The sequence below is a fragment of the Chaetodon auriga genome, chromosome 23 (assembly GCF_051107435.1).
Source record: "Chaetodon auriga isolate fChaAug3 chromosome 23, fChaAug3.hap1, whole genome shotgun sequence".
NCBI lineage: Eukaryota > Metazoa > Chordata > Actinopteri > Chaetodontiformes > Chaetodontidae > Chaetodon > Chaetodon auriga.
Window position 1 is genome coordinate 1,625,277 of NC_135096.1, and position 24,724 is coordinate 1,650,000.

Sequence of the window (24,724 nt, forward strand, 5' to 3'; positions counted from 1 at the left end):
CAGGGAGAGAATGGTAGCTGCTGCAACCTTCACCACGCCGCAGCTCGTTAATAAACCAGGTGCTTACTTACAGGACTTACTTCGGGTTCAAAACAAATGAGCACGGCGAAGCAATGAACACCGAAGCACCACTGTGCAAACAGTGTTTGAAAACATGTCTGGCCAAGGGTGGAAACACTTCCAACTTGGCAAAACACCTTAAGGACAAGCACCCAGACCTCCACAAGGAGTTCAGAGAACGACAGGTAATAACTTATATACCCGTGAAAAAAGCCACATCCAGTGCTAAAAGCAAGCAACACCAGCCCCCTTCACTCTCCACAAAAGTAGCTCTGGAAAAATAAATAATGCAAATAAATTTTATATTTCAAGTTAGAAAACGTGCAGGAGTCCTTTTGCTACTTTTAGGTTATCTATCTCAACATAATTAAGACCTCAGCTTGTATGACAAATGTATCACCTTCATTTTATTTTTTCACTACAGAGGTCTGGTGCTTCTGGTACAGAGAGAGTGACCCCACCCACTGCCCCCACTCAGAGGCAACCTACCCTTCAAGCTGTTTTTGAGCAGCATGCAAAATATTCCAAAGACTCTAAAGATGCTAAAAGGCTCAACAGAGCAGTTGCAGAATTCATCTGTATGGATCAAGTGCCAGTATATACAGTTGAAAAGGCTGGGTTCAGAAATCTTGTTCAGCAGCTGGACAAAGGATATGACCTCCCCTCAAGGAATTTCTTCACGTACACAGAAATTCCCAAAATATTTGAAGAAACCAGATCAATAATTAGTGCACAGCTGGCAGACAGCCCATTCTTCTCCTGCACTACAGACATCTGGACAAGCAGAGCTGTGAGTTCATACATGGCTGTAACTCTGCAGTTCATTACAGCATCCTGGGAAATGCAGTCCTGGTGCATAGGATGTTCTGCATTACAGTCTGACCACACAGCAGACACTCTCGAAGAGGTCCTGGAAGATGTCATCATGGACTCCTGGGGCCTTGATATGGCAAAAATGTCTGGAATTACAACAGACAATGCTACCAACAACCGCAAGGCATTTTCCAACTACCTCTGGATTCCCTGTTTTGGCCACAACCTGCATTTGGCAGTCAAGAAAGCCATAGAAATTGATCGTGTGGCAAACTGTCTGTCCCGGCTACGTAAGACAGTGTCAGGCTTCTCAAGATTAAAATAAAATGTCAAGACAGCTGAAGGACAAACAAAAATCTTTAAAGCTGCCACAACATAAGCTGATTCATGATGAGCCTACACGATGGGGATGGTGGAACGCTTTTGTGAGCAGCAGCAAGCAGTCTGTCCTGTTCTGGCAGATGACAGAAAGAAATGGTACCTCATGCCCAAAGACACAGACATGACAACTTTGGAAACAGTGAGGGATGTCCTGGCTCCACTCAGTGATTTCACAGATGCCCTTAGTGGAGAGAAAGAAACAACTCTCTCATCAGTCCTGCCACTCCTGTGGAAAATTAAAGCCTGCCTGAAAGATGAGGAAGGTGACAGTCACTGACACTGGCAGTGGAAATGAAGGAGAAATGTAGAGAAGACTTTGAAAAGAGATATGATGACCACAATATTAAGATGGCACTGAACATCTCCACCTACCTAGACCCAAGATTTAAAAGCACATTTGTTACAAGAGAGAAGTTAAAGGGGAACTGCTCCTAAAAGCTCACAGAGTTCTGCTTCCAGGGCAGCAGAGAGCAGAGCAACGAGAAGACTCAGACTCAGAGCACCAACCAGCAGGTTGTCTAGTGATCTAAAAAGCCTGCTCTGCACAATCACCTCCGAAAAGAGGGGGGCTGACAGGTTAACAAGACAAGATTCGTCCACACTGACAACACCTGAAGACAAACTAAACAGTGAGATGACTGACTATGGGAAGTTGAGAAAGATAAGTGCTGCACAGGACCCCCTGGCCTGGTGGGGTCAACATGAGGCTGATCTGCCCATCCTTGCTCAATTTGCAAGACAATATATGTGCATTCCAGCATCAAGCTGTGCATCAGAACGTGTCTTCAGCACATCTGGAAATATCTGTAGTCCAAGGCGTTCTAGATTGAGCGAGGAACACCTCGACATGCTTGTTTTCTTGGCCAAGAATCTCAACAAGACAAAAAGCCTGGGAGACTCTACACCAGAATCAGCCACCTAATAGTAGGCAAGGGAGGCAGGAGGGAGTAGGGAGAAGGGACATAATGTTAAGAGAAAAGCAAGAGATTTTGCTGCTACAGTTGCTAAGCTTATTTTAATTTCAATTCATTTTATTTGTTCTCATTGTTCTAACTTATTTTTTATTCACACTAACTGTGTGTGAAATTTTTGAGTGCAGTAAGAAAGCCTAGTATTTTAAATCATATTTTATTACACTGTTCTAAAATTGTTTTGAGTGCAATAAGAAAATGTTAGTGTTTTGAATCGTATTTTTTATTTTATTTTAAAATTGTGTTGTCTGTGCATTAGAAAAGCATGTCTTTGTGGTATTTTATTTTATTTACTGATGCATAGTTAGATTTTCCAATAAAATAAAGTCAATAATGACATTTATTGTGTTTTCTTTTTATTTGGAAAAGTATCGAAAGTATCGAAATACATTTTGGTACCGGTATCGATACCAAAATGTTGGTATCGTGACAACACTAGCCCCTATTCTTTAATTGGAAGCCCAAGAACAGTTCGGAGAAATCTTCAGTTCACAGTAGGGATGTAACGATTCACTCTAGTCACGATTCGATTCGGTTCACGATTTTTTGTTCACGATACGATTTTCTCACGATTTTTTTTCTATTATAAAAATGAGCTACAGACAAATTATGACCAAATAAAATGTTTTATTCGTACAACCTGGTGTTAACTGGTGCACCAGTAATTCAGCAACTTAAATAACAAAAGATTATACAATCTTGACCAAAAAAAGAGGTCCTTTCTTTACAGAAACACTGTGTTAAACACTATTTTTTGTGTCTTATAAAAAAGTGCAACTGAGGTAGTTATTCACATAAATAACAAAGAATAACTGGATCTTTAAAAACAAATCCCACATCAAAATAATATCAATGCATAAACTCTCTTCAAATAAACTAAGACTGGCTTGTGTAGCTTGAAACTTTCAGGTTTCTCTTGAGGAAAATCAACATGTCAACATTTTCAGGCCGTAGCTGAGATCTCTGTGAGGTTACAACATCCCCTGCGGTCGAAAAGACCCTTTCACTCGGGACAGAGGTGGCTGGTGTGGTGAGGTAGGCCTTTGCTAGAGGTGAAAGCAGTGGGTAAAACTTACTGTTCTCCTTCCACCATTTCAGTGGGCAGCTTGTGAGGGAAATAGACATTTCACTTCTGTACCTGACAATTTCTGCCTCAATTCCACACTTTGCTGTGTTTGCAGTCCCTACACTTTCTGTGAAAGTCCCTGCTAGGAGATCCTCCAATGCAGTCTTCTTGAGAGGTGGTTGTTGAAGGTCTGCATCCACCATGTCTGCCTGGTCAGCAGGCAGCTCTGCTGCATGTGTAGAGACATTGGTGTCTGTTACACCTCCAGTTTCCTCCACAGGGGAATTGGTCTGTAAACAGCAAGACAAGAACTTATTAATACATGTATTATATTATTCATATGCACAATTAAAAAATAATATATATATACTGTATATCTGTTTAATGATATAAAGGCAAATAATTGTGCAGGAGAGGAAAACAATCCCAAAGATCTTATACAAAATCCAACACAAAATCACTAAAACAGATCAACCAATAGAAAAAGAAAAAAAAGGAAAACAAGCAGAAAGGGGAGAGAGACAAGGAAAAAACACAGGAAAAACGAGACAACAACAAGGACAAAGATCAGTATGAAAATAAGTATGAAACACAGGCCTGGCCTTAATGCAAAAGCAACACTAGTACTACTATTGATTAAGTAAAATAAGTACCTGGTTGTACATCTGCACAGCTCTCTCTTTCACCCTCTGGAACACATCGTGGCGCTGATTTTCAGTAAGATGAGGTAGAGAGCGGAATCTGGGGTCCACGGCAGTGCAGTCCAGCAGATGGTTGTCCCCAGGCCCAGTGTATCTGTCTGATAAATTGTTGAAGATTGCTTTCTTCATCATGCTCACAGTGGTGGAGTCTTCTTCCACAGGCAACATGCTCTGCTCAATCGTGTGCTTTAAGGGCACAATTAGCGACACTGTTGGGTTTTGTTCATCACTTAGCACGGTGGTCACTGTCTTTAAAGGTTTAAGAAGTTTCACGATGTCCTCTGCATCACGGATGTCCAAGCTGTCAAGTGTGTCGATCTCGCGGGCGTTGCGACGGACTTCGGGGCTCAGCAAAGCAGCAGCCACAGCCGGTTGCAGGTCGAGATAACGTTGCAACATGTCCAGGCTGCTATTCCAGCGTGTTGTAACGTCCACAATTAGCTTGTGCTCATTGATGTTTGGGCCGAGCAGCAGTTTCTGCTTCGCAGCCAACACAGCAGTGGCTGTCGGGCTCCTGTGGAAGAAGTTCACAATCCGCCGGATCCGACCCAGCAAGCGCGAGACGCGCGGCACACTCAAACCAGCCTGGGTGGCTAAATTTAGAGTGTGGGCGAAACATTTGATGTGCGGTGCCAGCCCGGCTTCCCTCACTGCCACATCCATATTTCTCGCGTTGTCGGTGACTACTGCGATGCCATGTTGTTGCCTTTCCAGCTTCCATTCCGCCACCGCTTCCTTTAGCACTTCGGCTATGTTAGCCCCCGTATGCGACTCCAAAAGAGGTCGCGTCTGCAGCACAAAGCTAGCCAGCTCCCACTCGGCATTGATCACATGAACAGTTATAGTGATGTAACTCTGCGTGGCTCTAGATGTCCACCCGTCGGTTGTGATAGACACAGTATCTGCCTCCCGGAGAATCTCAACCACACCATCTCTTACCTCCTGGTAAAGTTTTGGCACCACCACCTGGCTGAAGTGCTGTCGTGATGGGATGCGGTATCTTGGCTCTAGCTTGTTCACCAACAGCCGAAAGCCCTCGTTTTCAACAACGGAAAACGGCCTCAAATCTTTTCCAATAAAATAACCAATTGCCTTGGTGATTTCTTGTGCTCTTGCGTTGTTATGAGGGTGGTTTGCCCCCTCGGCAATTTTCGCTGAGGTGGCGTAACTTTACTTTCCTTCTCACTGTGGTGGCGGCTAACGTGCTGCTGCATGTTGCTCGTGTTGCCGTTATATGGTAACAGTCTCCTGCAATATTTACATGCAGTTTTGGTTTTGTCTGTCCATTTCTCACCGGTTGTCTTTGTGTATGTGGGGAATCCAAAATGCTGCCACACAGGTGACTTGAGACCGCGCTGTGCATCCTCTATGAAAAAGTCGCTTCCTTCTGTTGCCATTTCTTCCCTCGCTCTGTGCCGTACCTCTCCAATTCGCAAATCGATTAATTTTTTTCTGTCAACCGGTGCGAATCGTCACGCATTTGAATCGATTTTTAATCGAATCGTGATGCATCGTTACATCCCTAGTTCACAGCCAAAGTTTTTATTGAGGTCACAGGTAAAGCATAGCAGTGCTGGTCTCAGACTGACAGAGCTCTTGCAGGATCTCAGTCAGAATGAGCCCAGATTTCTGATAAAAGTTCACATTTATCTTCTTAGGTGTGACTCAGCCCCATACAGTAAACAGACATACGTTACTGAATGTAACTGGCCAGTTTCCAAGGTGTGGGCATACCATGCTTTGTTAATGCCTTATCCTTGACATGTAATAAACGATCTCTGTGTGTGTGTGTGTGTGTGTGTGTGTGTGTGTGTGTGTGTGTGTTGTCTTTAGGTGTGGATCTAAATGCAACAGACATCACTAACAGGCAAGACAAGAGAAGAGTCATCACGGAGGTGTCATCTATCTCCTGTCATCTTGACTGGTTTTTGCCAGTAATATTATCTTACAACTCTGAATGGTGCAAGGACGTTCATTTAGGTTACACGAGTGCAATAAAAGATCACAGGATGAGAACACCAGGGCTTCCACCAGTCATGTTATCTTACAAAGCTGAACGGTACAAGGAAGTTCATTGGGTTAGACAAGTGCAATAAAAGATCACAGGATGAGAACACATAAAATCACTTGAAAGGACCAAATCGTTACAGGACTACAATACAGAAGTAGAGTTATTGAATATTATTCCCTTTAAAAATTCCCCAAAATTATGAAAAAGCACCTTGCCCTAAACTAAGTGTTGTAGTATAACCAAGAGGAGGCCACTGATGTGTGAAGAGATTTTTGAGGCATTTCACTTTACTGAAGAGAAGTTATTGAATGTTATTCCAAACAAAAACTCCCCCAAAATTATGTAAAAGTGCCTTTTCCCAAACTAAGTGTTGTAGTAGGACCAGCAAGAGGTTATTGGTGTGTGGGGGGATTTTTGGGGCATGACACATTATTAGCATGCAGTTATTGAATATTATTCCCAACAAAAATTATATAAAAGCACATTTCTCCAAACTAAGTGTTGCAGTTGTAGGGGAATCAGTTTATTAAACCTCTAAGTTAATGTTGCATTTGTTAATAAAATTTGAGGCACCAACCTTCTTCAGCTCAGAGGAATTTTATTTATCATTTCTTGTAATGCTGATGTAATGATAACGAATGAACCAACACTAGACCAGTCTGATAATCTGAAGAGTAAATTCTCGATACAGGGATTGCTTATATCCAGCTGAAAAGGACACTGTCTGACCACGACTTGTATGAAAAGTATTATTTATTAACAGAGGTGTCAAGTAACGAAGTACAAATACTTCGTTACTGTAATTAAATACACTTTTTAGGTATCTATACTTTACTCCATTACTATTTTTTCTGCCTACTTTTGACTTCTACTCATTACATTTTCACACAAGTATCTGTACTTTCTATTCCTTACATTTTTAAAATGAACAGTCTCGTTACTCTTGGTTTAAGTTTAATGTTTTTGGGGTTTTTTTGTTTTAATTATTATATTTTTTTTACATCGTGTGCGCCACCCAATACAGATCAGTGGCGCCAATCCTCACCTATGAGGTCAAGTGTAATTGGATGAATCATATAAAACAAACGCTCATTGGTTAGACGATTCATCCCATTTGTGCTGACACAAAGGGAAGTCGTCAGAACAGAAGCTAGGACGATAGAGAGCTGTAAGCAAGCAAGTGATCTACAATCTATACACGCGAAATATATGGCATGCATCAATCATGTCTGAGTCGGAAAAGGATGGCGAAACATCTGAGAGGTATGCCATTTATGGGTTTGCATGTACTGAGACGTCATTACCTCTACCTCTACCCGCTACCTCTGGACGTCTAATTGAATTCCAATAAAGTTTGAGAAAGAACATGTTCCTCTCGTTGCTTTGTCTTTGACAGTAATGGGTTTATGATAATGCTGTGTTTTGGGCCACACGTATAATCAGTTTCAAATTAAGCTTCCAATCTACGTATATAGTGGCATCAACTAATTTATTATTATTTTTTAAAGGTTACTTTATACTTTTATACTTTAAGTAGGTTTTTGAGCACACACTTTTTCACTTTTACTTGAGTAAAGATGTCAAGGTGATACTTCAACTTTTACCAGTGTTTTTAAACTGCAGTATCTATACTTTTACTTAAGTAACAAATGTGTGTACTTTTGACACCACTGTTTATTAAGCACAATAATGGGAATGAATATGAATAATGGATAATATGACAAATGATATGGATGATATAACACAAACAACTGCAGAGAGAAACTTATGGCAAAATAATGGCAAAATGAGTTTGACGATAGTGACAAGTAGTTTTGAGGAAAAATGGGACGCGGATGTAAAGTTAATTTCTTGAATGAATGGTTGAGAGAATTTAAGACAACTGACAATATCATAACCGTACGGACCCAACTCGTAATTCAAACCTTTTCATCCTGGCTGTGGAACACTGGACCAGCTCTATACCCTCCACAGGGTGCTTGAGGGTTCATGGGAGTTTGCCCAACTGTGTTTGTTCATTATTTTTATGGACAGAATTTCTAGGCACAGCCAGGGGCCGGAGGGGGTTCGGTTCAGGAGCCGGCGGATTTCGTCTGTTTTTTGCGGATGATGTTGTCTTGTTGGCTCCGAGCCAGGACCTTCAGCATGCACTGGGGCAGTTTGCAGCCGAGTGTGTAGCAGCTGGGATGAGAGTCAACACCTCCAAGTCCGAGGCCATGGTTCTCGACCGGAAAAAGGTGGTTTGCTCCCTCCGGGTTGGAGGAGAGTTCCTGCCTCAAGTGGAGGAGTTTAAGTATCTTGGGATCTTGTTTGCGAGTGAGGGAAGAATGGAGCGTGAGATTGACAGGTGGATCGGTGCAGCGGTAGCAGTACTGCGGTTGCTGTATCGGTCTGTTGTGGTGAAGAAGGAGCTGAGCTGAAAGGCGAAGCTCTCGATTTACCGGTCAATCTACGTTCCTACCCTCACCTATGGCCATGAACTTTGGGTCATGACCGAAAGAATGAGGTCCCGGATACAAGCGGCTGAAATGAGTTTCCTCCGCAGGGTGGCAGGGCGCTCCCTTAGAGATAGGGTGAGGAGCTCTGTCACCCGGGTGGAGCTCAGAGTAGAGTCGCTGCTCCTCCACATCGAGAGGAGTCAGCTGAGGTGGCTCGGGCATCTCTACCGGATGCCCCCTTGACGCCAGGCATGCCCCACCAGGAGGAGGCCCCGAGGAAGACCCAGAACACGCTGGAGTGACTATGTCCCTCGGCTGGCCTGGGAACGCCTCGGGGTCCCCCCGGATGAGCTGGAGGAAGTGTCCAGGGAGAGGGAAGTTTGGGCGTCCCTGCTTAGACTGCTGCCCCCCACGACCCAGCCCTGAATAAAGCGGGTGAAGATGGATGGATGGATGAATGAGAGTCTCTTCGATTGCCGGTCAAAAATGTCTCCAAAATTGTTATTACGTTACTAGAATTTTAACACAAAAACAAAACAAATCATGTGGCTTAACATGGTGAGCAAAAATTAAAGTTTCATGAAGATAAAAAAAAAAAACATTTTTATGAATGAAGAAGTAACACGGACGAATGAAGACGAATTAACACAAAGACAAAAGAAGACTGAAGACGAACAAAAGATGAAAACTGACTGAGCATCCGCTGCACGCTGCAGACGGTATATTTGCTCCAGGGCGTGTCTAATCACCTTTAGGCTGTCGCGCATGTGGGATGGCTTTCAGGAGAGCGATGTGATTTCACCTCATCGAGCGAGAATTAACTAATGATTCCTACAAGGGACTCATCTGCTTCACTATGGTCAGTCACATATATTCCAAATGATCAACTTTCAAAGACATTTCAATATTGTTCACAACGTGTCAGACACCTTGGATGAATAATGACAACATTCAACAATAATCATGATAACATTTTCTAATACTCATCCTGATATACATGATGACCAAGGGTATAACTAACTTAATATGACAAAGAAATAAAGACAGATTATATTTGCCGAAATGATTTGCACTATTATCGTTAATAACTGTCTCATGTCAAGTGTATATAACCTAACCACTATGAACCTCTAGATGGCAGTATGGTTCCATGGTAGAAACTCAGACAAACTTTTTAGGAGAATTAAAATCACAGTTTTGTCATTTTATAAGCTAGAAACACTGGAAAAACATTGATCGCATACAGATTATGGGTTTACTACTCTAAGAAGATCCGAAATTAACTCAACCACATAGATTTTATTATCCTGGTGTGATAGAAAAGAAGGCACACAGTCATACAAAAACAGTTTGCTTCAGGAATGTCTAATTTACAACCTATCAGTATTATCTGAGTTTGTAGGTTCCTCTGAGACATGGCATTTGTCCATCCATCCATATTGTCCTCGGCTCCCATGGGGTTATCAAGAAAGAAAATTAGCATCTCCATGAGAAACATCCTGGGTGAAAGGTAGCCTTTGAAGTTGAACTGGTTGTATCTTCTGCTCCCCTGAAAGAATGTGGAAGAGATGTTTCTAAGTCAGCCATCCTGTCTCTCTCCGAAATCACACCTCCCTGTAAACAGTCCAAATGGTTAATAACTCTTACAAGTTGGGATGTTTTATGACTCCATTTTTCCTGAAGAAATGCAAGAAAGGGGGAAGAAGATGTGTGGGGGGATTTTTGGGGAACTACACACTATTAGCATGAAGTTATTTAATGTTATTCCAAACAAAAATTCCCAAAAATTATGTAAAAACACCTTTTCCCAAACTAAGTGTTGTAGTATAACCAAGAGAAGGCCACTGATGTGTCAGGGAATTTTGGTGGCACAACACGCTATTCAAGTGAAGTTATTGAATGTTATTCTCATTTTAAAAAATCCCAAAATTATGTAAAAGCATGTTTCTTCAAAAATCTTTAGTATATAATTCATACTGCACGAAGGACGGCACATTTTGATTAAAAAAAAAAAAAAAGTAGGTTGTCTGTGTTACCACAATTGGAAAGAGGTATTGTTTGCTATTTAAAAAACATTTGCTTGGGAGTTATTGATCCCAGAAGTTTGAATCTGTGAATATATTAACTTTACCACAGTTGTCTACACTTGGGCCTGTAGGTTTGGCATAGTTATGATGGCGCTCGACGACGAGTTTATCCGGGTTCATGTTGTAGGGGAATTACCTCTAAACTAATGTTACATTCGTTAATATTACTAGGGGCACCAACCTTCGTCAGCTAAGAAGGATTTTGTATATTATATCTGTTAAAGCTGATGTAGGGAACGAATGTATCGACAGTAGATCAGTCTGATAATCTAAGGCGTAAACTCTCAGTACAGGGATTGCTTATATTCAGCTCAAAAGGACACCGTCTGACAGCAACTTGTATGCAAAAGATTATTTAATAAACACAATAATGAAATGAATATGAATCATGAATAATACGATAGATTATATGGATGAGGTAGATTAACACAAACACTGCACAGAGGAACTTATGGCAAGAGAATGGTAAAATGAGTTTGGCGATAGTGAGAAGTAGGTTTTAAAGGGAAATGGGGACGCGAATATGAACTTAATTTGTTGAATGAAGGATTTAGAGAATTTAAACAAATTAACAGGATTTCAACCTCACGGACCAACTCTTATTCAAAACCGCTTTAGTATGCCTACTTTGTCAGCGATGTTCCTGTAGATGTCTGCTCCGAACTAACACGAAGAGGCTCCGCGCCATTGTCTGTCACTCTGGCCCGTACAGCAGTCTGCAGGACGAATCAAGCGAACCGCTGATGGGAGCTGGTGTTGGACAGGGATGTCTCGGGAGCTGAGGGTCTTCGGTGTCGGTTACAGACGAGGAACGGCTTCCGATGGTTATTTAACCCGGACCAGCAGGTCAGCAGCAGGCTACAGGTCCTCGGTGCGGTCAGTTCGTTGTTGGTCGTTTGGCAAGGCTTTTGATTACTAATAATAAGACTGAGAAACTCATCGATGGCTGGTCGAAAATGTCTTCAAAATTATTATTGTATGACTAGACTTTAACAACAAAAATAGGAATTATGCGGCTTGGCTTGACGAGTAAAAATTAACGTTTCACGAAGAAGAATTACAAAAATTGCGTTTTCTGCAGAATTAGATCAACTACTCTGTACGTTTATGAGCAGCAACCAAAGACTGAGAAAACGACGGAACAAAAATACTAAAGACAAAGAACTTAAAGAAATTCCGCGGAAGAGACAGGAGAAAGTTCAAGGCACGAACTTTCAGGTAAAAACTTAGGAGCGAACTAACTATCTGATGCGCGCTTCTAACTTTTATCACCGCTCCAGGGTGTGTCTAATCGATAGGACGTCACGCATGTAGGTTGGTTCACAGGCGAGCGGCAGAATTTCATCCTACGGAGCGGGAATTAATTAAAGATTCATACGAGGGACTCATCTGCTTCTCACTATGGTCAATCCGATATATTTTGACATAATCTGTTTTCAATGATACTTCAACAACAACAACATGTGTGTCCGCTACATGCATTATACATTTCTTGTGCATAAATGACGACATTAAACAATATTCACGATAACAGTTTTCTAATACTCATTCTAACATAACTGAGGGTCCAAAGCATAACTACTTAATGTAACAGCGAAATAAAGAAGGGCATACTATAGTTGCCAAAGCGATTACCACTATTACAGTTACTTTATTAATAACGTTCTTATACCAAGCAAACTCAACTGCCCTGGACCCCTAGATGGCAGTATGGCTCCATGGTAAAAATTCAGAGAAAACCTTTGAACTAGTTAAATTCACAGTTTTGTCATCCTGGGAGCTGGAAACATCGGGAAAGCATTGTTTTCATACAGACCCTGAGCTTAGCAATGTAATAACATCCATAGTTAGACTCAACAGAGAGAATTGGTTATTTTGGTAAGATAATAATAAGGCACACAGACATACAGAACAGCTTACTTCAGGAGGGTCTAATTTACAACCCATCAGCATTATCTGGTTTGTAGATTCCTTGGAGCCATGGCATTCGTCCACCCAGACTGTTTTATTGTCCTGAACTCCCATGGGCTATCAAGAAAGAGTTAGCACCTCCATGAGAACGTCTTGACCAAATGTAAATTAGAAGCAAAAGTGTTATCAGTGACTCTTGTTGTCCTGAAAGAATGTGAGAAGATGTCTCTAATCCAGACATCCTGTCTCTCCCTGGGCTCACACCTTTCCATGAACCTCCCAAATGGTCTATAACTCTTAGAAGTCTGATTGTTTTATCACTGCACTTCTCCTGAGGAATGTAAAGAGGTTAGAAGAGGGTCAGTTACAGATTGGTTCTGCTACAATGTAAACGACAGCATTTTTGAAAACGATGTGTGCACAATGTTATTTTTGGAAATGGAGGGGCTAAAATATCAGTTTTTCAAAATACCCTGCTACGTGTAAACATAGCCTTACTGCGCTGTTCGTTTCAGCGCTCCTTGTCATTTACACATGAACGGGCAGAGACACACGGACGACACTGCTGACCAACACTACTGGCCATTCACCTCAGGCTGAGAGAAAGTAGCTAGCTAGAACACACATTCAAATGTTATTGGTTGAAAATTCTGGTATGCAAGGTTTCTTTTTTTCTTTAGCTTTATACATACATGACTTTTTTATTTGTATCAGTGCACATGTGGAAATTGTGCAACAGTTAGAGCTGGAGAACATATGCTGCCAGGAGGTGCCACAGGTCACATTATCGCACTTATGATCGAAGTGTATGATTGCAAATAACATGCCACTGCAGATACTCACCTTGTGTTATGCATAATAGGTTACAAGACGGCTGCAGCAGCTGGATGAAATGCCTCCATGCATGGTCGACCATCCAGATTTAGAACCTGTTTGCCTAAATGTGTTCTTGCTGCAGAACGCATACATCACTTACAGGGTTGATTACGGTCCTTTACAGCTATGGGGGACAGAGCAGTGAGTTTCATCTATAATAACCAACTTCACTGTTTACACACCATGATAAACAAAATATAGTCAGCCAATGCCACAAATTCAGATCATATTTTTTGTTGAACATATAGCCAAGTTTTTCCTAAGCAAATACTGTGTGTACACATTTATTCACATGAAACATTTTAGAGATATGCAATAAATATTTATTGACTGCAGTCATGAAAATTGTGAAGGATTCACTGAATCCAAATTTGAAACATGTGAATGCAGATGTTGACATTATAAAACCTGTTGACAAACATAATCTTCAGTTTTCTCAGTCGTTACAGGTATCTAGCCTATATGAGTTTTGTGAGCTGGTGCTGGAGCTTCCTTGGGCAGAAGATTCATGTAGTCATCCCATCATGCGTAGAACTTCAGATACGTTGGGAGTTTGCTGAGGCCCAGGGAAGATACGCCCCCCCGATTGAATCTTGACACGTAGCTGGCGATGACCTCCTCCTCGTCTGGATGCTCATATTGTGAAGACACGTCTGGCAGGATGTTTATCTTCAGAATCTCAGCTCTGTACGATGATGGGTCGACAAAGACCTTCTCCATGATCATGTCCATCAAATCATCAGTATACCCTGTGCAATACACAGACACATAGAAAAAAGGGAATCATTAGTATCATATACTAGATTATTCAACAACTGTTAATATAGTGACATTTTGCACTTTGAATTTTGTAGTTTGTCAGGTATTTAGGTGTGTATTTTTTTTTTGTTTATTTATTGTGTTGAAAGTACCGAGTTGCAGTACTTTGTGTCATATACAATATAAATGTTTGTTTCTTGAGTGGAAAAAAAGTTAATACTTACAAATGTGGCCTCAGTCTTCACTGGTTTGGCTCTGCACTCTCCCTTCCTGGACCTGTGCATTACACAGGACACAGTAGCCTTGACAGCTGTAACAACAATAGAAGAAGAAGAAGAAGAATCGGGGGGGAGACATTCCCCTTTATTGTCACACATCATGCACATGCAGAACACTGCACACAAAGGTGAAATTTGTCTTCCGCATTTCACCCATCCTGGTCATCCTTCCTCCGCGGCAGACCAGGAGCGGTGGGCAGCCAGACCGGCGCCCGGGGACCCAGCTCGTTGTCTCCATTGGTCAGGTGGTGATCTTCTTGCATGTTTTTAGTGGGGGTATATTTTACGGAGGATACCTCTGGTGAACACGGGGAGAACATGCAAACTCCACACAGAAAGGCCCTTTTTTCCTCGAGCAGTGCCACCTTCAGTATATCATAACCAGTATCTGGTTATGATGACAGGGCGTACTTAGTAGTAAAACATGACAGCACTGTTCCAGTGTAAATTCAAGCACTAAAGGCTGCAACAGCTCACTGCTACACTTGATCAATAGCAGGTAACTGCAATGATGCACTGACCTATATAAAAAGTGAGAAGTGACATCAACCTTATCTTACATGTATAGCTATGCCAACAGCTATATACAGCGTAAAAAGGATCACTCATAAATAAACTCCAAGAGGAAAAAACGCTTGGAGTGTAAATTGTGCTGGGATGTAGCAGTCTCAACCATACACTCGTTTTGCCCTGGGCTTTTCTAACATACTCCAGTTTAGAATGAGTGTGAGAGTGTCTGTCTATGTATTGCTTGACCAAGACCGGGTCGCTGGTTTTGCATATGGAGACCATGCTGATTGCTAACTAGAAGCTAGCAGTTAGCGTTAGCTTGTGCTATGTGGCATACACTTATTGGTTAGTTTGTGTAAAACTGCAAAATGAACATAGCTAAATATTTGTAAATGCTGGCATCTCCCTCGAACATTCATTAAATCATTTGCAAGATCAGAAACGTGGTATGACATACCAAAAGCTACTGGAGCAGCGAGCTAACTTTTGATGGCTGAAGTTGTAATCTCAAAGCTAGCGGTTAGTCTTACATCATTCTCAATGGCAAAACACACACGCTACACCAAGAATTTGCGCTAATCTACAAAAGAAACATACAGCTAATTATTGGTATACTTACATGTCCCTCGTCTGCAGGTAATTCACGCCAAGCAGGAAGTGACCCCTCCTTTAGAGAAAGTCTCCTGGGTAATCCTGCCTTGTACTGACCGAGGCTGGAGAAACAATCAGCCTCGAAGTGGTTAGCACACACCAGCAGGTTTTTGCCAACTGTAGCAGGGACGTTGCCTTCAAAAATTCAATCCACGCCACTCTTCTGTCCTCTGTGGCTGGGGGCTGATGGAGCGATTTGTGCTTGTATTTACAGCCAACAACAGAACACTGGGTGTGGCAGCTCGACATGATGATTCCTAACACGGTGCTTTCAATAGCGAAATGGCAGAGCTGTGAAAAGGTAGCGCTGTATCTGATGGGTGGAGAGCATGTTGCCAACTCCTCAGTGAGAAAAGTAGCTAAAAGCTGTTGTAAAAGTCACCAGAAGTGGCTAAATGATGTAATTGCATGATTTAACCCACCCCCTTTACCTGGGCATGGGACTGGCAGAGGTAAATTAAAAGACACTCAGGCAGAGTTACTTTTTTTGTTGTTGTTTTTTGTGTTTTATTATTATTATTGTTGTTGTTGTTGTTGTTTTTAACCAATGTCCCACTTAGAACTTTTATGAACATTTGCATTTCTACTACAGACCCCCCCCCCTTTGCCACCCAACACACACACACACACACACACTTACACAAAGAGTAAGTCCTTTTTAATTGCTTTCATTTGGCAAGTTTGCAAAAATGATATCACGTCAGTTGGCGTCAATCATTTAATACAGAAGGGAAAGATGGCAGAGGATGGACAGGATTAGCAGACCGGTCTGTAATGCTTGCGCTTGCAGTTCTTGGAAGCTGTTCTTTTGTCCGAGCTCAACTACAGCCTGCAGTGCTCAAGCAGCTGGAATCCAGACCGTCCACTGTCTTGCAGCAATCACTGAGCAGAGCTACCACTGCAGCCAGGGGAGAGACAGTAGGAGGGAGAAAGGGCGAGGGGCAATCACACACAGCACAGCCGAACTCATTGCTCGCTCTCCGTAAAAAGGGACGGTTCTTGCCATCACATCAGAGTTTCCGAAAGTCTCTAAGAACACCAGAAAAAGTAGCTAGATTTGTTGGGGGGGGGGTCTAAAATCTCGCTAAATTTGACGACAAAGTCACTAAGTTGGCAACACAGGTGGAGAGACACAGGGGAGAGGAGTAGGGGTTGGTGGCTGGTGGGTGGTGGGTGGGAGCATGCAAATTGTGCGGGCGTGTTATGTAACAATCCTCACCGAATTTGATTGGCTCGTTTGGAAGCTGCAGACAGGGTGCTTTCAGAAATCCGTATCTCACTCAAAAGAGCACGGATGGTCTTATTTCACACTTTGTATGCGTGTGGCAGCACCAGAGACACAAAATAACAATAAAAAGTGAGTTTGTTATGACATGGGACCTTTAATAGTAACTGTGAAGGAAGTCATTTTATAACAGTGTTATCCAAACTCATTCACGCTTGAATGATTCTGAAGTGGAATGGTCATTCTAAGACAGTTTGACACATAAAAACAGCTGAATCTTAAATAGTGACATTTGTTTTACTGTCAAAATCACACTACATGACTGGGACAAGCACAAAATAAACACTTGTGCTTTTCACAGTAACTGCAAAAGAAGTTTAAGACAGTCTGGAGCATAACAGCTGAATCATGTCAAGCCACGCTTTCCTTCATTAATATCCACATTTGAGTGTGTCTGAGATGGAATTTTTATTTGATAAAAGGTTTGTTTTGTTAATGTGTACTTCTGTGTGTGTGCTGCCACTTTAGAATGTGTATATTGTAGAGATCTCATGAAGCTCATCTGTTCCATCTGATGCAGCCACAGGTATGATCAAGTAAGCTGAGCAGTAGATCACACCCTCCTTGGATGAAAGGGATCCTGGATCGCTGTGTTTCGCTCCGTGTCATTCCACAATATGAGTAGACATTAAAAAAAAAAGCAATGCAGAAATAATTTAATTATTATTAAAAATAATAATCCTAATAATATGTGACCCACCACGAGAAAACCAGCAACAAGTCGCCCTGGCGCAAGTTGTGTAAACAAAGAAAAATCGATTTTTTTTAAAAAATTTGTGATTTTCTTTTTTCTTTTTTCTTTTTTTTTTTGCGAAATATGTAAGTTGAAATCAGGAAGAAGCCACTCCATGTTTGAAATATCAGTATTGGTGGCCTTAAAACCATAAACTTTATTTTTGAATTTGGGTTGTTTTAGAGTAAATTCTTGGTCCTAGTTGGGGGTGTGGCCATTCAACAGTAAATTAGCATACTGGCTTTTTTTGGCTATTCACGTGCTTCTGTTCTTTTTTTAGCCAATCAGCTGCACGTTAAAAGGGAACCACATGGCTCTTATGCAGCCGCATAATAACCCAATCCCCTTTCTCCACATAGCCCGGCAGTTTTGAAAAAGACCGATAGAAAAAAACATGTAAGCGGAGCAGAGAGACACCAGAGGGAGAGCAGAGCGTGAGCACGCCAACTTACCGCAGCGAATTACGGATAGTGAAATAAAACCCATGACTTGAAGTCTGTCGGTAGCAGAAGGATCTCCTTTGTCAGGAACGTCAGCAGTCGGACTCAAGGAGGATCGAATACTTGCATAGAGTTTCCCGGGAGCGGCCAGCATCTTTGGAGTTAAGAACGACGCGGTCTGACCCACGCCAATCCTTACCGTCTCTGACTGACTGACTGACTGACTGTGAGTACTGTTCATATTCGCCTTATTCACTCACTGCACTGCGCTAAGAGACACTATCCTGGTATGCAACATTTTGATTTCCTGTCTTGATTTCGTTGGGAAGAGCCGTGGTAAGACCTGCAGCGGACTTTTGGATGTACTTTTCCTTGATAAGGAAAACACTGGATTGAACTGAACTGTGGGGAAAACCGGGGCGGATTGCACTGAATGCTATTGCCACACACATACATGCCTGTATATTGCTCACATGCAGGGATTACAAAACTGTTTTTTCATGCTATATGCTATGGCTCTACCTTACATTGTTTTTAGCTAGCTCAGTATTGCCGTTTTAAATGCAAATGATATGCACATTGAAATTTATATTAGATCAAATGATCACATTATAAGCTGTAATGGGAGGTTTAGACATGGTAATGTGAGCATCTGCTATTAATTTGAATAACACACCAACCTGATGATGTGCTTGAATAATGTGTGAATAACACACCTTTGGGTGCACGAATAAAGTATTGACTGTGATGCTAATATGCCTGTTAGCATGGCCCATGATCTGAAACAAGGGTTTTCTTTGTTTTCCTTTTTCAGAGTTGGCAAAAAAACTCTGACTGACATAATCAAACACAGACTGATCCATCCCACTGCACCACAGAGTGTAGCGGCCCACTTGGAATTAACACGCAAGACGCAGAGAGCTTCGACTGGTGTTCTTTTAATTCTCTCCTCTCTTGTCACCACTGGCCTTTGACACATTCTGTCACCTTATGACACCGTGAAAACTATGAAAACGGACAAAATACAAATGCCGTGGTGTTACATTTCAGAAAATAATACATAAATCATGTTCGCATTTTTAACTCAATAAACATTTCTAGTAAACTCAAATAATAAATTTTACATGAAATAATCTGTTTTTTAAACAGTAATGAATTACAGCTCTTATGTAAACAAAAATAATGACAAATTCCCTTGTTTTAAATAAATGAACGACTCGTTTCACAAGGAATACACCATTAGTCTTCTCCTACCTCCTTCTGCTTTCCAAGGGCGCTAAGCTTGAACTTAGCCTGCTAGCAGCCTGTCTTCCACACACACCTCCTGGTAACACTCCTTACACATGATATTCAAAAACACAAAAGGTACGAAGCGAACCACAATAAAATAACTTTCCACAAGTTCCAACACAGCATACATGGAGTAAATAGTTCGTTTGCATATTTACCAGCTCTGTAGCAACGTGAGCATATCGTTTTCTGAGACGGGAGTAAGAAGTTTAGCTTCGGCAAAACAGGAAGTAGCAAAGTACGAGCGGCGCTCTTCAAAATAAAAGCACAAAAATAAAGTGGCAGAACTACACATCATAAACAAAATCCACTGCCATTTACACAGAGTGACAGAACTTGTTTTATTTTATTTAATATTAGAAATTAGTATTTACATTTGTTCCTTTCTTGTTTTTCATTTTTATTCAGGGACTTTTTGTAACAAAAGAATTTCCATTTCCATTTGATAACCATTGTTCAAACTACTACAATAGTTTCTGTCCTGCAGGCTAACAGATACCAGATGTCACTAATAGCTAGACCAGTAGGGGGTTGGACTTATGTAAATGAGATGCAGTGAGCAGCACTGTGTTACCTTGCTTCCCCGGTAGGGGAGAATCTTTCAGGCTGGATTTCTCACTAGTTTGAGGAGTGCCTATGTGGCACCCTGGACATTTTATTGGTTCAGATTATGTCCAGAATTATGTTTTTATGAGTTCTTTTAATTAACTTGGCCCCCCACCATTATTTTTCTCATTAATATAGTTTAAAACGCTTTGTGTCTCTATGCAAAACACTCACCTGTTTCACCTGAAGTAATTGTAGGGCAATACCCTTTTGCGTCAGTAGGTGTCAGTATTGGCTTTGTGATGAGGCTGACTGGCGCTGTAATCCTGTCGTAGCAGGAAGTAAGCCCAGTCGTAAAGCACAAGACGGTCAAGATAGCAGCACGGAGAGCCGATACTCATGCAAGACTGTTGTCATGTTATATTTTACAGTGTTTGCTGGACATTAAAATCCTTTGCACTTGGATGAAAGTTGTCATCATTGAACAAGTTTAACACCTACATTCAAATGGCCACATCTTCTTCAAATCTGTAATTAACTCAAAATGCTCCCCGGGAGACTTGTTTCTGGTTTTCTTGTGGCTGGTCACATATCTTATAGATAGATCTTATACAGCGCTTTTCAGGGTACTCAAAGACGATACAAGTAATGAAATAAATGATCAATGCACACATACATACATGCATACATACACAAATATATGGCAGTTGACATGCTCACAGTCTTTGACTCCTTTCTTCTCTGAAATGGTGAAACCTTTAACAATATACTCCACTACAAGACCTCTCCAGATCACTGTCTCTCTTTGACTTTTCTCAGCGATGGTCTAAGGTAATGTGCTCTTCTAGAACATATTTAATTTTTTCAAATAACAGGCAAAGAGGTTGTTAATGCTCTCTCTGGTGATCTCATATTGTAACGACACATTAAAATTTACTGGCTGGTCATTCTATGTGGGCCCCATTATGATATTCTTCAAGAATATCCATAGTTGAGTGTCTCTGAGCTGGAAGTTTGATACCCAGACCGAATGGCACTTCATAAGAGCTTCACCCAAAATAGCCATACTTCATTAACACCCACATTTGAGTGTGTCTGAAATGGAAACGGTTTACCATAGAGTTGATAAAAAATGAAAGAATAAAGAGGTGAAACTATTGACAGTATATCAGGATATACTTCAAATCACCATTGGATTTAAAGTGAGAATAAGGGAGCACTGGACAGTACTGGGATGTACCTCAGTAAATTAAGAAATCTCCTCAGGGATGTGCCATATCATATCATATGTTCACGATAATGCCAGTGTAATTTCTGCGATTACAAAATTCATATTGTCTCATCTCTCGTCTCGTCATCTTCCGCTTATCCGGGTTGCGGGGGCAGCAGCCTCAGCAAGGAAGCCCAGACAGCCCTCTCTGCAGCCACTTCCACCAGCTCCTGCTGAGGGATCCCAAGGCGTTCCCAGGCCAGGTGAGAGACATAATCCCTCCAGCGTGTCCTGGGTCCACCCTGTGGTGTCAAGTTGAAAAAAATCTGTTTGCATGGAACTGCAGTTTATCTTTTGATGCCAAATTGACAGGAACACTGCCAACATATAATGTCTTTTAGCTTGTGTTTCTGGAGTAATGTGTTTTTGCGGACACATAAGGAATTGTTAATACATCATATTTCTTAAAGGGAGATTGGTATAATGTTTTCCCCAGAGACCACAGGGAGTTCAAACACTGTATATATATTTGTTAACGTTTTGTCACAACCACAGAAACACGAGGTAACTGGTTAAGTGTGGCAGAGTTGTCTGACAGCTTAGGTATTGGTTTGATTAATGGTTTACAGTCTAATAATTTGTATTGAATACTGACAGTGGCTGAACAGGCTAATTATCAGCTACGAAAGCTAATATTTCTCTATATTTATTTCCTCTTTTTGTCAGCTGCTGTGTGTCTGCAGTGTATCTAGTGCCAAGAAGAGAAAAACAAGTTTCTCATCGGTGTGTTTAATGTTTAGCATGTCAAAAGTGATTTCATTCATTTTTGTGACTGCTCTTAAATAAATAATAAGATAAAGATAAAGAGCCTCCCCTCTCTCCTGGACACATTTCAGTTTTCATATCAGGCCAACCGGTCCACCGACGATCATCCCTCAGCAGTTACCAGCTTGGCCTGAGCAACCTCCTCTGGAATTGGTGGCAGGACTTTGTCACAGAGAGATCACATGCAGCACAGGTCAGTATCAACAACAGTGATGAGACAAACTACAAGCACGAGGTGAACCCACTGGCCATGTGGTGTGGAAATACCATTCTCTCCCCAAATGTGGGGAAAACAAATGAGATTGTAATTGACTTGTGGAGAACCCACCCCCATCGCCCCCCATTTACCACAAATTGTTCTGCTGTGAGAGGGTGGAGCAGCACCAAATTACTGAGGACATCTCCTGAACAACAAACACTGCATGGTGCTCTTTCTACCAAGGTGCCATGCAAGCTCCACCAGACTAAACTATTTATCCTCACACTTTTTACCATTACAATCAATTTGTCATTTGGCAGACGCTTTTATCCAAAGCGTTGTACATATGAGATTTTCATGCATCACAATTTTCTTGCGATCACATTTCATGTCTTGGTACTATTCAGTAGTTTTGTACCCCTGTGTTTATTTTTCGCATCAGTCAAGCATGCTGTGACAACTAAACAAAATACAGAAATCATAAAAGTCAGTTTGGTAAACTCTAGATCAAAATAATATTCTCATGGAGAACAGACTTTAAAAGAAATCTCACAAACATAAGACGGCTTTTATAATTCATACACCTCAAAACACATATGCCTTTAAACCGAAAATAACAAACTGAAACATAACCTGGCTGCGCACACTGACGCTACCAATCAATTTTTCATTCCACCGACATTTCATTGCACTGACACCCAATTAAGATAACGCGGCAACAGACAAAACAGCACATACCTCATTGGCCGCATTAACTCAAGGGGTGAAAACAGTAAACTTCAGGCTTTGCAGGTCTTCATCTTACAGGTCTTCAGGACAATTAGTATCAGCATCTTAACATCCTCCTCCTCTCTACAAGTGCTTTCCTGACACATGGTAGCAGGTTGTGCTACAGTCAACTATGACCTGCTCCTGCCTGAAGTTTCTTAACATTAGTTGTGAATAATTTCACAGGATTTTAGACGCCTGCATGTTTTAATTATATTTATGCCAAACAACAAAACATTTTTAATATTTTTTTTAACTTAAACTCATTCTTGTTTTTAAAATGCAAATTATTAAATGAATTTGAATAAACTCAAATGAACGTATGAATTAAATCAGGTGGCTCTGATGGCAGCTACACTCCCACCAAATCACTTCTGATTTCCCTTAAGAAACTATGAAATGTCACAAATAAGAACATCTTTATGAGACTGAATAAGGAAAGGTAGAGAGTGTTGGCTGTGTAGGGGAATTACCTCTAAATTAATGTTACATTCGTTAATATTTGCCGGGCACCAACCTTCCTCAGCTAAGAAGGATTTTGTATATCATATCTGTTAAAGCTGATGTAGTGAACGAATGAACCAACAGTAGATCAATCTGATAATCTAAGGCGTTACAGGGATTGCTTATATCCAGCTCAAAAGGACACCGTCTGACAACGACTTGTATGCAAAAGATTATTTATTAAACACAATAATGAAATGAATATGAATCATGGATAATGCAATAGATTATATGGATGAGGTAGATTAACACAAACACTGCACAGAGGAACTTATGGCAAGAGAATGGTAAAATGAGTTTGGCGATAGTGAGAAGTAGGTTTTTAAAGGGGAAAGGGGACGTGAATATGAAGTTAATTTGTTGAACGCTTTAGAGAATTTATCCAAATTAACAATATCTCAACCTCACGGACCAACTCTTATTCAAAACCGCTTAAGCATGCCTACTTTGTCAGCGATGTTCCTGTAGATGTCTGCTCCGAACTAACACGAAGAGGCTCCGCGCCGTGGTCTGTCACTCTGGCCCGTACAGCGGTCTGCTGGACGAATCAAGCGAACCACTGATGAGAGCTGGTGCTGGACAGGAATGTCTCGGGAGCTGAGGGTCTTCGGTGTCGGTTACAGATGAGGAACGGCTTCCGATGGTGACGGAGCGGAAAAATACTTGAAAACTAAAGACAAAGAACTTAACACAAGCTAAGACAAAACTAAAATGAGACTGGAAGAAAGACAAACTCAACTGGCGTCCGTTGCGCGCGGCTAACTTTATCATCGCTCCAGGGCGTGTCTAATCAATAGGACGTCACGCATGTGGGATGGTTCGCAGACGCGCAACATGATTTCATTTCACAGAGCGAGAATTAATTAATGATTCATACGAGGGCTCATCTGCTTCTCACTATGGTCAATCGAATATATTTTAAATGATCAATTTTCAATGGCACTTCAACAACAACATACGTCTTCACTACATGCGTTAGACAATTCCTATGAATAACGACAACATTAAACAATGAACATGGTGACATTTTCTAATACTAATCCTAATAGACATGACTAAGGGTATAACGACTTTAATATGACGAAGGAATAAAGAAGGGCAGACTATATTTGCCGAAATGATTATTGCTATTATGGTTACTTATTAATAAATGTCTCCCACTAAGCACATTCAACCTAACCGCTATGAACCTCTAGATGGCGGTATGGTTCCATGGTAGAAATTCAGAGAAAACCTTTGAAATAGTTAAATTCACAGTTTCGTCATCCTGTAAGTTAGAAAAACCAGAAAAGCATTGTTATTGTGCAGATCACGAGCTTAGCAATGTAATAACATCTATGGTTAAATCAAACATAGAGATTTGGTTAATTTGGTAGGTTAAGCAAAAAGGCACACAGACATACAGAACAGT

General features: G+C 41.2%; 1 protein-coding gene and 1 long non-coding RNA gene across 2 annotated transcripts; both read right to left on the reverse strand.

The window, feature by feature from the left end:
- Positions 1 to 3,028: 3,028 nt before the first annotated feature.
- Positions 3,029 to 5,389, reverse strand: LOC143316309 (E3 SUMO-protein ligase ZBED1). Its single transcript, XM_076724195.1, has 3 exons — positions 5,287 to 5,389; positions 3,945 to 5,059; positions 3,029 to 3,563 (listed from the first exon to the last, which is right to left on the reverse strand). Exons 1-3 carry the CDS (start codon positions 5,387 to 5,389, stop codon positions 3,102 to 3,104), a joined length of 1,680 nt encoding a protein of 559 aa, XP_076580310.1. The 3' UTR covers positions 3,029 to 3,101.
- Positions 5,390 to 18,893: 13,504 nt separating this feature from the next.
- LOC143316194 (uncharacterized) lies at positions 18,894 to 19,577 on the reverse strand. The gene is made up of 2 exons (XR_013076263.1): positions 19,226 to 19,577; positions 18,894 to 18,976 (listed from the first exon to the last, which is right to left on the reverse strand). It is a non-coding gene; the product is annotated as an uncharacterized LOC143316194 (long non-coding RNA).
- Between the last annotated feature and the right edge of the window lie 5,147 nt (positions 19,578 to 24,724).

What these genes read in the sequence shown, in the direction of transcription:
- LOC143316309 (XM_076724195.1), bottom strand. Translation starts at nt 5,389, where the DNA reads ATGGCAACAGAAGGAAGCGACTTTTTCATAGAGGATGCACAGCGCGGT. An exon ending in CACATACACAAAGACAACCG is followed by an intron (nt 5,060 to 5,286) that starts GTGAGAAATGGA and finishes TTATTGGAAAAG; the next exon opens with ATTTGAGGCCGTTTTCCGTT. An exon ending in CTGTGCAGATGTACAACCAG is followed by an intron (nt 3,564 to 3,944) that starts GTACTTATTTTA and finishes TCCCCTGTGGAG; the next exon opens with GAAACTGGAGGTGTAACAGA.